This window comes from Prinia subflava, chromosome 1 (genome assembly GCF_021018805.1).
Source record: "Prinia subflava isolate CZ2003 ecotype Zambia chromosome 1, Cam_Psub_1.2, whole genome shotgun sequence".
NCBI classification, from domain to species: Eukaryota; Metazoa; Chordata; class Aves; order Passeriformes; family Cisticolidae; genus Prinia; species Prinia subflava.
In genome coordinates, this window is record NC_086247.1 from 112,801,191 (window position 1) to 112,814,654 (window position 13,464).

The window sequence follows — 13,464 nt, forward strand, 5'->3', positions numbered from 1 at the left end:
AGCAGCAGACATGCATAGTTTTGATTGGGGTCGTCTTTCATTTACCCACGATGAATACAATCAGACCACAATTGCTTGTTCCCAGGCAACTACAAACTCTTAATTTAGTGATACCAATCCCTTTTATCTATCAAAATGAGGTTCAAATACTTATGTCTTGCAGTGTAGGATATCTATTGGGCTACAAAATTACCTTCTTCAATTGTACTAGTTATTATTGGTTGGGTAGAATCTGCTGTTAAGCTACAAAAGGGCTACACTTGTTTCCCAGCAAGTAAGAAAAATTATGATACTACTGTGAATAGATGTTTAATTCACATGGATTATTTCAATCTTCTCTGTCACATTTTAATGAGGATTGAATTTTAAGGGGAGACATAAAATTTTGGGTAGTTATTTTTGGACACTTACAGACCTTCCTGCAACAACAGTGCTCAAAAACAAAGCTTGTTTACCTTTTTCTTTTAAAAGGTAGTAATTAGGAGGAAATCAAGGATGGGGATTAAGAAGGCCTATGTTGCTCAGAACGGGGCAGGTGTCCTGGAATGAACTGGAATAGGGATGTCAACTCATCATTAAAACTTGGTCTGTTTAGTTTGGAGAAGTAGAATGAGAGGGGACCTCATTGCAGTCTACAAGTTGAAGGCACTGATCTCTCCCCTGTGGTGACCAGTGATAGAACCCGAGGGAATGGCCTGAAGCTGTGGCAGGGGAGGTTTAGGTTGGACATTAGACAAAGGTTTTTCCCCAGGAGGGTGGCTGGGCACTGGAACAGGTTCCCTGGGGAAGCACTAACAGCACTAACAGAGCCTGACAGAGTTCGAGATGCATTTGGACAGCACTCCTGGGCACATGGTGCAGTTCCTGGGGATGTCCTTTGCAGCGGTAAGAGCTGATGATCCTTGTGGATCCCCTCCAGCTCAGACTCTTCTGTGACTGTGTGAAAATTGCCCCGGCCGGGCTGCGGGCAGGGCCAGGACGAGCCGTGCTCAGGGCTCAGGGCTGCCTGCCTGCCGGCAGCCCCGCGGCTTTAAGGCACCGGGCCGGGCTTTAGGGGCAGCGAAACCAGCCCTCAAGCTGCGACAGCCGCCGCTGGATGCGGCAGTGAGGGCAGCCCCGCGGCGTTCCGCGGCCGTGCCGGTGCCCGGCCGTGCCTGTCGCCCTGCCCCGCGGGAGGGGCGGCGGTGCCGAGGGTATTTATAGCGGGCCCGGCAGCTGCCGGGGCTGCGGCGCGGCCAGGGCACAGCGGGAGCGGCCCGCGCTCCTCTCCGGTCCCAGCGCGACGCCGAGATGGAGGGTAAAGGGCGGGGGGCACCGCCGCCGTGCCCTGCCCCCGGCACGGCCGGGGCGGGCGGAGGGGCTCGGGGCCGGCCGGGGGAGGGGGGCGGCTCGCTCTCTGCCCCTCGGGGCTTTCAACACTTCCCTCGCCCTGCGGGGGCTCCTGCAGCCTCCCCGCCGCGGGTGTCCCCGGGCCTGGCGAGGAGAGGGGCTCAGGACAGGAGCAGAGAGGCAGGGTCCGTTCGCAGCTCAGGTGTAGGGCTGCCTGCTGGGGATCGACCTGCAGCCTCCTTTTGTTACACAGCAGCACTAGCGTAGCCAGGATGGTTTAATAAGGTGCAGACTTTGCAACAGTTGTCATAAAAAACATTGCAGGGCAATATTTTTTGTTGAAATGAGTGATCTTTAAAGAGGGGCGCCTTTAATTTAAATTTAATTTTTTTTTTTCATTAGGCACCAGAATAACATAGTGATATATAGCAATATAGTGATTTGCTCTGCAACAAAAGGTCTCAGTAAGGGAGAAGTTAATCCTGTTTTATAAATGTGTCATCAAGTTCTTTACCTGCATGAAGAGGAAGGTCTTGCATCATTAATGAAAAGTGAAAAGTTGACCATATTTGTGAAAGTTGGGACTGTGGATGAATTATGGCTAATACAATAATGACACTGCCGGAGGAGCTGAGAAAATGCAGAGATTAAATTTGCAAGGTTAAGAAATGAGGAAGTACTTAGTGTTGTGAATGGAAGCTGATTGCTAAGTCAGAAAATAGTAAAAGTGCTTGCAGATGGCTCTCCCCGTCTCCCACAAGATCAATATTCTTGATAACAATTTCTTCACTTGTCTCAAATTGTGTCTCTCTTATGAAAACCATCAAAAAAGACTTGAGGCCTAATAAGTTTCTTTTATGTTTTACCCTAAACATGGATGAAACAATGAAAAAGCTTTTATTCCCAGGCTGAGGTGTCCTCTTACATCCTCTTGAGTGATCCAAATCATTACCACTATATTGATTAAAAAATCTCTGAACAAAATCATATATTTGAAAGAAAACTGCAGAAACTTAATATTTTAAAAACAGTGGATCCCTTTTTCTTTATTTGATGTAGATTGAATGAGCATTGTAAAGTTACATGACAGTTCTGGTGTGTAGTAAATATGTTCTGGTGCCTGTAGTAGTTTCAGGCTGTACTGTAAGGACAGCTGTACTATGTGAGTGGCAGGGGCAGTGCTGTATGAGTGACAGCAGCTCCCAAAGTCATCTGCTTCAAATGCAGCTTGTATTTACATCCTCTGCCAAAACAACACCAAAGATATGCTGCCAGCAGTCACTAAGACTGAGATCCTCATGGTTTAGCTGGATAGTAGTGTTCTTGTTCAAATATCACCTGTTGTATGCTACCAGAAGTCCTAATTTCCTTCCAAAAGCATTGGCTTGTGCTGGTAAGACAGAATGTGTCTAATGGTAATGTGATCTCCACCCTTGTTGCTGCAGGTTTTCCAGTCTCTCTACCTGATTAATGAGCAGCATCTGTTATTTCATTGCATTTTCCCTCTCATGAGGAATTCTTTACTCTCAAAGACCTCTCTTTTTCTTTGGTGATTTGCCGTGTTTTCTGCCAGGTTCTATCTGGTGAATGAGCTTCTCTTAGATGGGATGGTGGATGAAGTTAGGCTACGTTGTAGCCTTCTCGATAAGCTCGAGTTATTGTAGAAATTTGGCTCTGTGGCTCTTGAGGTTGTACAACTTTTCTGCCTGTTGAAATATTTTTTTTTTCATAAGCAAATATGAGTCCATTGTTAAAATTAGACCTTCTGGGCAGATCAGTGCAGTTCTCATTCCAGTACTGAAATTATGGGTACTTATCTTTTAAGGTCTTATTGGAAAGCATCTGGGAGAGAGACTGAAGGCACCAGTCTGTTGCAGCACTAGCACTTTCTTTGCTTTGCACAGCTGGAGCAGCTGGCAAAGGGGAGCAGAGGTTTGAATGTGCAGAGAGTTAACACTTGCAGTACCTGCTGTGGTGAACACAGTGGGAGCACTGAAGGGGGACACATGGGGGGTTTTCCCTTGATTTTGTTTGTTTGTTTGTTTTTTCCTTTCTTTTTTAAACCCCCTCAATATATTTGAAAGTGACCACTTGAATTTCATCTTGCGGATTGCCAGTTGAGCCTCATTTCTCTCAGACATCACCACTGTCCACAAGGGAAGCCTTAATGACTATGCAGGGATGAGTAAGAGGATATGGGTTTTTTGGCTATGCTTCCATTCAGACAAAAGACAACAAAATTCCATTAATGAGGAGGGCCAAGTTGTAAATTCCTACTCCTAGCTGCAGAAAGGGATCTTCACTGTGTATATACTTCAGCCATTTGGCATCAGGGTAGTTTTCCAAGGTTGATTTGGCATGGAGAAAGCTTGGTAAATTCTGTATTTGGAGAAAAAAAATAGGTGAGCTGTTTTCTTGTGGGGCACGAATCTGAGTGCGTTAAGCAGAGTTTCAAGCAGGCTGCTAACTCATCAACAGAGTCAGAGCTGGCAGTCATAGGAACAGCCAGCATTTGTGCAATATGCAATTTTTAACTTCTGCATTGCTGGTGGTTCAGTGTGTATTCGGTATGGGGAATGGTTTTATGCCACCAGCAGATTGGGGAGATGAGTGGCAAACATTTCATGTGAGGTGTTGCCATGTTGCCATCTCAAACAGCTGTAATGTGAAGTGTGGTAAAACAGCCTGGAAGCTAGGGAGAATTTGGGGCACTAGTAATGTGACACTCAGGTTAGTATTTTGGTCAGAGCAAGGGGATAGGATATCTCCTGTGTCTTAAAATCTGATCTGATAAAAGAGGTACTCAGATCTTTTCTAATATCACTTCATCAGAGGAAGGGAGACATAATTTTGCAAGAAATGAAACTTGCATCAAATAAAGCCATTCGGTGTGAGTACATTCACAGTGCTTTAAAATTAATAAGAATTTTCTTGGCAGTTAATGAACATTTAGTGAAGAAGCTTAATTTGACATTTGAGAAGTTCAATAAATAATTTTTCTTTCTTGATTAAAGCATCTTTTAAACTGTCACTTACACAACCAAGAATTGTCACTTTTTAATGCATTACGAGATCTTGCTGCATACTGATTCAGCTATTATTGCCTATTAAACAGTTTAGATTTCATGTGCCTTAATTTCCCTGCTCTTGACTATTTTAAGCTGCCTGCTTCTTTAAAGATCATTTATATTTGCATAAGCATTTATTATGTATTCAAGTCAGAACAAATGGACACAGTGAAGTACATGTCTTTGTATTTCTGACTTCCTCTCATTTTGTGGTCCAATTTGAGATATTTTTATGCTCATCCCAGATGTCTACAGAAGCTATCACTTCAAGCCTTGCAAAAATCAGAAATTAAAATTCTTATGGCCTTTTTTGCTTTGTCCTGTGTCACAAACTGCAGCAGTTGTAGGAGGTTGTTGGTAAAGCATCGATAAGTCCAGGATACTCAGCAGGACATGGATAAATTTGGGCTCTTTCCCCCTTTTTCTCCCATCTGTGCACACAAGTAATCTTATTTTAGCATTACTGGGGTTTATACATGTGCAATGAGGGAATAATAAATTGAAAAGGCAAATTGTTGTTGCTTTGTAGCATGTCAGTAGTGGTTGTTTCTGTTGATAATTATGCCAGGCCTCATCTAAGTGTAATAAAAGGTATCTTTGTCCCGATTCAAATGTATGTATGTCCATCTCTGTTACCATTTCTTGATGTGATTTTTTTTAATGAAAAATTTGTTGAGTGTCAGCAAATAGAATTGTCTTTCAAAGTAAAAGAGCCACTGAACCAAAAGGTTTTCAGTATCATGGATGTTGTGAGAAAGGTGGTTCTTAGTAGCCAGGGTCTTTTGTCAGCAAAGTAGCAATGACTCTACAAAGTAGTTGGTTAAATCTAGATAATTTAGAGAAGCTTGTGTCTCTAAAGCTTAGCTATCTCTGCCCTTTGTCACATCTCATCTTATGTATGCTGAAAAGCCGTATAAATATGATCTTATCCATTGGCAAATGTCAGGGTTTCAACAAGCAGGATTTTCTTTAAGTGGCTTGGCATCCCTCTGCTGATTACACTGCAAGACATTTTGCAGGGTCTCATTGAGCTGCTTAAACTAACTTTTCACAAGCTGCCCTACTCCATTGTTCAGGGATTATGGAGCCCTCTTTGGGGCCAATATATCATGTTAAAAAGCTCTGGCACCAGCCTGAAGTGGAAAGAGCTAGTGACAAATGCTATATGTACCTGGTATTTGGTTGCAGTGCTAATGCTGAGGTCAAATGACTGATTTAAGTTTTGGCATGGTCCACACAAACAAACCCCAAACAAAATAAGGTGTCCATTTTCTGCCTTCGATAGAGGAAAGTGAAGACCTGGGTGCAGTCAGACTGCAGGCACTGTGGTGCCTCTCTTTGGGTCTCTTTCAGCTTGCTGTTGCTGAGCCTTAGTGTGCACATAGGATCAGATCCGTGCTACCACCAGGCGCCATCCAGACTGATGCTCTAGGAAAGGACTGCTAGTGTCTTCTGCTTCCACTCTCCAGTGTCGTGCAGCAGCCTGGCCTCCTGCAGCTCAGGAGTGGTTTCCCAAAACCAGGTAGTAAACCCATGGCAGGCACAACTTGGCATGGTGTGTCCAGAGCCCCACAGGGTCCCTCACCTGTGTGACTGATCTCCGCTGATGTGACCAGCAGTGTTACAATGGCCTGGGCAAGGCAACTTGCTACATTTTGAAAGTGCATTGAGCTACTTTAAACTACTTCCACATTGAACTGATAGGCTAATAAATTATGAATATCTATATAGGAACTAGTTCAGAGAACCTACTGGGCTGGAAAGTTACATCCTGATTAGCTATGCAAGAGCTTCCCCATGTTGGCAAATAAGAGCGTATCTCAGAGTTACGTTGTGGACATGAGTTATTGAACAGCAACTGGAAATACTTTGTAGGAAGCAGAAAATATGGAAATGATTATGATATTGTCTTGGTTTGAAAGACAGATATCTGCTAGGAAGGGGCAGGACCTCCCTAGAGATGGAGAATTCAAATCCCCTCCCTCCAAATTATTCCAATTAAAAAAAAAATTAAAGGAGCTTTCAGACAGAGCTATGGGGGAAGGAATAACAGTTCTTTACTAGTATATATGACAAAACGACAAACAAACAACAACTACAGCATCAATAATAAACAGAACCAAGAACCTTGAGGGCTTTCTTTTACAAAAGCCCAGAGCAGTTTGATCTCGGCGCCCCTGCAGGACTCCGAGAGGCTGAGCTGGAAGGAAGGAAAGTCCCGGGCTGGTGGATGAGATGAGGAGCTCTGCGCTGGCAGCTGGAGCAGCAGGGGTGTCCCGGCAGGGCTGGGCAGTGCAGGGCTACAGAGTAGCAGGGGAACCTCAAAGGTCCGAAGAAGCAGCGGCGGTGGGGGGAGAGGCTGGAGAAAGCGAGTTCAGGATTCCCGGGTACACAGCAGATGACGATAGATTTCCCAGGACGAGGCAGAGGCAGAGGGCAGCCTGACCGTCCTCCTCGGCGCTGAGAGCAAGAGTGCCTCCCCCTTCCCCAGATCTGTCTTTTTGCTTTTCCTAAAGCTCATCATCTCTCCCCTCTGAGGGACACTCCCAGGGACTCAAAAACAATAGGTGTAGCCTCGTGCTGCCATATCCTTCAAGTACTCCTTTTGTTCTGACTAAGTACTCATCAAGGCTTCTTGGAAACTTATGGGAAAAAATTCTGTGAGAGGAAAAAAAAAAACAAAAACCAAATCTAACCCCCAACAGATATGAAAAAGTGTGAGGAAAAGACTTGTTTTGACTGTAACTTGAACGTGCAGGTAAAACTTCCTAAAATGAAATTTAGACTTTTCATCTATTTCTACATTTTAACTTACATTGAATCCCATAAAACTCAGTTTTAGTAAATTACTGCCTGCTTAGTTGATTTTTGAAAGACTGGAGCTAAAATCTGATTTTATATTATGATTAAAAATATAGTTTTTGCATGAAATTGCAGCCTGTCAGGAACCCTTTTAAAAAGACTTGCAGGATTTCCATTTGGAAAAAAGAATTGTGTTTTCATTTAATCTTTTTTTCTTCTGGAAACTAGAAAAATCTCAGGGATTCTCTATGTTCTATGTGAGTCACACCTGTATTCATAATTTCTGTTTGAACTCAGCCTCCTGAAGTTAACTTGGCTATCTGCAGAGGGCTTTGATTGTCTTGAATGTTGCAGATTTAGTCACTTTCCCACTGGAAAAGAGGACGTTCATTAGATGTTCATCATCAATACTTTTAATTAAAATGAAAAGAGTTTTGTTTCTGAGATACTTTCTACACTGTTAGCAGGTGTTAAGAACCTGCTAACCTAAGAGTTAGAACATCTCAGAAAGAATCTCACTGGGGTCAGGGAGCTGGGATTTCCATTTCATAGCTGGCATTTGCCATTTCTCACTTTTGCATCAAGGTGAATCCTGATTCTCCGCAGCCTTTCTTCGTAATTGGAAATGTTACAGTATGAATTATTCCCACACTTGGTTAGGGCATTGCACAGTTGTTATGAAAAATTAACATCAGCTCCTGAGGACTGGCTGCTTAAAAATGTCTGAGTCTTATTTTTTAACATTTACCTGCCTTTTTTTTTTTTTTTTTTAAAGCATATCCTGCGTAGGACTGTGCAACATGACATGTGAGCATTCAACTAGAAAGAGTGTCCCCTCAGGAAATGCCTCTGAAAGCAGGACCTCTCTCCTAGCATGGTCCTTGCATTCCCTGTCAGATATTCATCGCTGGGTCTCCTCTCCTTATTTCATTCTCCCAACCCTTCCTTTAGGAAAGGGAAATTCAGGTGTGGGATGGAGAATAGGACCCATTTGTTGTGCTGCTACTGTTCAGTGCTACCAGTGCGCTCAATGAGTCTATTCAGGGGTTTTGGAGCCCAGACACAAGCACTTTTGTTTTCCTTGGGTCCTTCTCTGTAAAGGTCACATTTGCCTTTTCACAGTCAGAGGATTTCTGTGTGGGGGTGGCTCTTGCAGACCTTCTGAGGGGAAGCACCCAACTTGTTCTCTATCCACAGGCCTGGTCCATAAATCTGCAACACAAGAATATGTAATATAGGGGGAATTGCATAAGCTCTACCATACCCATGCCAACTTCTTTTTTTCATATGGATAGCTTTTCCAAGACAACAAGTAATTTTATATACATAATTTTAGGAAAACTGCACCTCTTTTACTTGGTGACAGGCCTGGGAAATCAGTTTAGGAAGAGACAATGTATTTTTGCCTTAGACTGGAGTGGCTTTACTTTATTCATACATACAGAAAGCAGTGAGTTAAGAAACAGAAGGGGCTTTAAAGACTGTGTATACCAAGGGACCCAGATACCTGCATAGTGTGAGACAAGTATGTGTTTTAATGCTTTGATACATGATACGGCCCCACAGTAATTCATTAAACATGGTGGTGTGGAGTCTTGACACTGAAGGCACGTATTTTCTTTTGCTGGACACACTGAAAGAAGATCCATGACATACAGAATGAGATTTTTTTTTTTCTGATTAATGCTGGCAATTACTACTGCATTTGTTACAAAGCAGAAATATGCCTTTGGTCAAAGCCAACTTTTTGCATTCCCTCAAATAGTCAGTGGTGTTAATACAGTATAAACTGAACAGGATTTGGCTCTGGCATTCAAGCACAAGCTACTCTTTCACAAGAACTCCTTTCTGTTTCCTCATTTGCCTTGCGAGCAGTAAATCTTTCTGGTCATGCCACTCTCCCAAATATTGTTAGAATGGGCCAAATACAATGCTTCAGTTTCTTTTTTGTAAAGAAAGGATTTGTGCAAGGATTTAGCAGTCAAATATGGAAACACAGATGAAGCTTTTAAAATATATGGTAGTACTTACATAAAGATATAGAAACATCTGAAAAAATGGTTATTTTTTTTTCTGTACATTATTCCAACTCCAATTAATTTATGTTTGCTGCTGGGAAAATAATATTGATCATAAAAATGAAATGCTGGTTGGAAATACTTAGGCTTCTGTAATAGAATATTTCTTTCAGGATGAAATATGAGAATTATGTACTTTATTTTGCTGCTGCTGAAGCACGTGGCTGAATGCCCAATTGCCTTCAACTGGAGCAGAATTGAGTCTTCTCTTTTGCAGAAGGATATCTTAAACAGTCAGTAATTCTTAATCTCACTGTTAAAGCACTTCCATTTGCTAAATTTTGAGTTCTGTTTCAAGCCTGGAGCCATTTGGCTGAAATTGTATTTGATGTATTTTCTGGATGTCTGTTTTCTGAGTCTGCTTCAGAGAGTGTTTTTGTATTCTTGAATAGGAAAGAACATATTTATTACAGTCACATCTCTAGATGGTTTCCCTATCATATTTGAAAACAAAAGAGGTGTATGTGACAAGATGTTGTTTCTATGAAGTGGGCTTTCCCACTTCAAAGAAAGAGATGTTCCTTTATGGCAATCAGGTGTGTTTGAGACAGATACATAAAAGGCTGCAAATTTTTGTAAAATAATGTTGTGAGCATTTGATGAATGATTTTATTCTTTTTATAAGACATAACGTATCATCAGCATAGTGTGTGTCTTAGCTTGGATTCACTGCTCTGAGAATGTGTTAAAGGCATCTATTTAACTGTGACATAGAAAGTGAACCTGGAATCTTTCTGGAGGTTCATCTCTAAAACATAATAAATTTGCCAGTGGCCTCTTTTAAAAAATGTGATTAAAAATGGTATAGAATTTCAGAGGTTTATCATCTATTTAGTATTCCTCTTCAGTGTTTTACTGCAACCAATTGGAAACACATGAATTTTTTGGTAGAGTTTGGTCATCTCATAAGAACTCCAAGAGTCAGATAATTACAAGTAGAAGATTAAGTGTCATCAATTGCAGAAAGATCTTGAGGTATGAGAAGAGTGTATGCATCCAGTAGTGGTTTCCAAAACCTGAAGACTACCTCAGAAAAATGCGTCTGCTTGGGGCTTGATTTAGCACCGGATTGTGAAATAACTGTTTCAGCCAATTTCAAGTAATGGTCTTATGATATATTCCAGGGCAGAATTTGCAACAAATTCAGATTGAAATGATAAGTGATAACCAAAACATTATTGAGGAAGTGGTAAAAAATTGCAAGGAGTATTATTCCATGAAATAAAATATGGGCAATTTTATGAACTCTTTGCTGGAGTTTTACACAGGTAAAATGCTGTTGAAATGAAATCTGTCTTCCATTCCTTCCTTCTAACCTCTCTGCTTTGCCTTTGTTTCATGGACTGTGCTCAAACTCCAAAACAGATGTGGGGACTAGGGGTAGACCATCACCCATTTTCCAGATCATATCTTCTTCCTCAGGACCACAGAGGATCCTAGGAAGACTGTAAAACTGTGTGTAAAGGTGAACAGACCTGCTTCAAACAGGAATCTGTTAGACCTATGACTCAATTTCCTACCGACCTGGTAGAAAAAGTAGTGTAAAGTTCTGCTTTTGCAGATTTCCTGTAAAAAGATCACTGTAAAGTCATGGAAATACTAGTATCTTATCTCTGTGCAAAAAGTGACAGAAACAGGGCTAAGGGAGTTACCAATAGAAACATTTTTGATAACTCTGCTTCTAGCAGACCCGAGAGTTTGAAGAAGAACAAAAAACCTGAAATCAATCCACCAAACAACAACAAAAATACCCCAAACAAACAAAAAAAGTACTTTAGGAGTTAGTGAGTTCTCTTGCTCTGCCATCTATTCTGCTTGTAACCAAAAAAAGTATCAATATCTGTGCTCTGCAATAGACATTAATCTCCCACATAGGTTTTTTTTTTTTTTCAGATCCTGTCCTCTTTTTTGTAGAAACAAAACACCTTTGGCATACATAGAGATCATAGAATCTCAGGTGATGTTAAGGTTGAAATTATTTTTTGTGCTTATGTTAAACCCTGAATAGTACTTAAAACAGCTATTTATGCATCAAATAACTAAGTCTCAACAAAAAATTAGTCTCTGTTCTCTCTGCCCAAAGCCCTGATGCCTTCCATTTCCTGGTAATACCCAGGGTTTTAAATCTTGTAAAGCTGACCTACTAGCTTGTGTTTCCAGAGATAAACATCTAAGACTTTTTCAGAGCTGCAGTTCTTTTACAGTTCCTCTGCTGTGGTGTGCTGGGAAGCATGATGAGAGTTGACATTTTTGATGTCTGTGATTTTCCCTCTTTTCCTGTTGAAGATCTAATACTGTTTGCCTACTTGTTCTCCATCTTTCCAGTAAGAACATTTATGCTTTTCCTATAACAATGGGCTGAAGGCTACTCTGTTCAGAAAAATTTAGTATGCTGTCCATTTGGATTAAAAATAGAAGTAATTTCAGAAATGCGTGGATTAGAGGGAGGGATGTGTAATTTTTGTTGGCAGCATTATGAGAAGTGTGAGATCCCATCTCATGTTAGAATTTCATCTTGTTTGTCATATCTCTCCTGATAAGTCAAAGTGAACTGAAAGGCTTTTCTGAGTCACCAGAAAATAAAAGCTCATGGGATTAGCAGGGTTTATTTCAATCAATGGACCTTAAAGTTATGCACATTTCTAAGTAGCATTGTTGTTCTTCTGTGTCCTCCTGTGCATGAGGAGCTGTAATCATGATAAGCATGGTGAATGTGTCAGACTGCAGTGCCTGGCAGTCCTCTGGAATTTCAGTTGTTCAGACCTGTGAAAGAGCCACCTGTCTTCCGTACTTCATAAGTGGAGCAAAAAGCTCCAGTTAGATAAGGCTGGTTTTGGGCATAGAACTTTCTCCATACACCCCAGCCTTGCACCATCCTCATTGTAAATGAAGACAACTCATGGTGGCAGTGCTGCCTGGCTTTATAGATCTTAGCTATTCTAAAGCAGGATCAGTGAACAGACACTGCCTGTAACCCAGATAATTTGGCTACAGTAGTTACCGCTTCCCCTTTCAGCATGATACTGTTTTGAATATCTATTGCCTTGGTATCTCCAAATGTCTCAATTTCATCTTCATCCTCATGCTGATGAAAACAGGATTCCTGATCTTGCCATATGAAATCAATCCATGAAAGAGATACGTGGTTGCCACTGTTGGCCGGTGTCTTACAAGCATCTTGGATGAGCTCTCAGGGGTAAAGGAGGAAGTACAAATGTGTTCACAGAACACATCAGGAGAGTACATCTGGGGAAAAGGGAGGGAGGGGAAAGAGATCATCACCGGAGAAAGGAATGAACAAGATAATCTTCGCAGTAGATTATTGTAATTAGTGACTGAGGGCACTTCACAGGATAAGGGCAGAAAGAAGTACAGGTACGTGACATCAAAAGGTTTTATTTTCATGGAGTGTGGGTCAGTGAAGCACTCTGCAAAGAATGCAGAAGACTTTGAGCAAGAGGTCTGGCTGGTGGGAAGGAGCAGCACAAAGATACAGGAAACAAACCTGGAAGTTATTTCATGAAAAGGTGGGAGCAGAGAGATGGCTTGTGGAGGGAAACATTTTCAGCTAAGAAAAATGCCTGTTATCTTTCTCTGTATTTCCATTTATACAGCTGTAGCATGTTCTAAGACAGCTGTATTTTCCTCTGTGTTTGGAAGGTCCCTTGCATGGTTTTGTATGTCAGAGAAAGCAGTAGATACAATACAAGTAGGCTATTATGACCTTCAGAATAGCAATCTATGTTTGACGTAATGTGGGGTTTTTTGTCTGTAAAGATTCTTCCACCAAAATCTAGGATTTTTGTACAGGTAAAATGTCCATGTGAGGTTTTTTTTTTTTACTGTTGACTAAATCTCCAGCAGTGAAAGATTTTTTTTTTTAGTTTATTGTTTATTTATCCTTGCTTAAATGATGAGTTATTTCTCTTACAGTTGGTGTTGGCAAGCAGGAGATGCTCCAGAAGAAGAGTGCTGTTTTGGTGGATGGGGTCATCCTAAATGGTCCAATAATGGACTCAAAAGCAGGAGAGAAGTTTGTGGAAGAGGCCTGTAAGATTATAATGGAAGAAGTTGTCCAGAAAGCGGATGATGTAACAGAAAAGGTAAAGCCATAGAGTGTTGTTGAGACTTTGTAGTGAAGATAATGAACAATAAATCAAATTTTTATAAGCTGTATTTTATTGCAC

General features: G+C 41.4%; 1 protein-coding gene across 1 annotated transcript in view; it reads left to right on the forward strand.

The window, feature by feature from the left end:
• Nucleotides 1-1,148: 1,148 nt before the first annotated feature.
• GADL1 (glutamate decarboxylase like 1) overlaps nucleotides 1,149-13,464 on the forward strand; it is a 92,043-nt gene continuing 79,727 nt past the window's right edge. Inside the window, exons 1-2 of the mRNA XM_063408698.1 lie at nucleotides 1,149-1,297; nucleotides 13,211-13,380. Of these exons, the coding sequence (XP_063264768.1) occupies nucleotides 1,291-1,297; nucleotides 13,211-13,380 (177 nt within the window). The 5' untranslated portion in view covers nucleotides 1,149-1,290. The remainder of the gene's footprint in view (nucleotides 1,298-13,210; nucleotides 13,381-13,464) is intronic.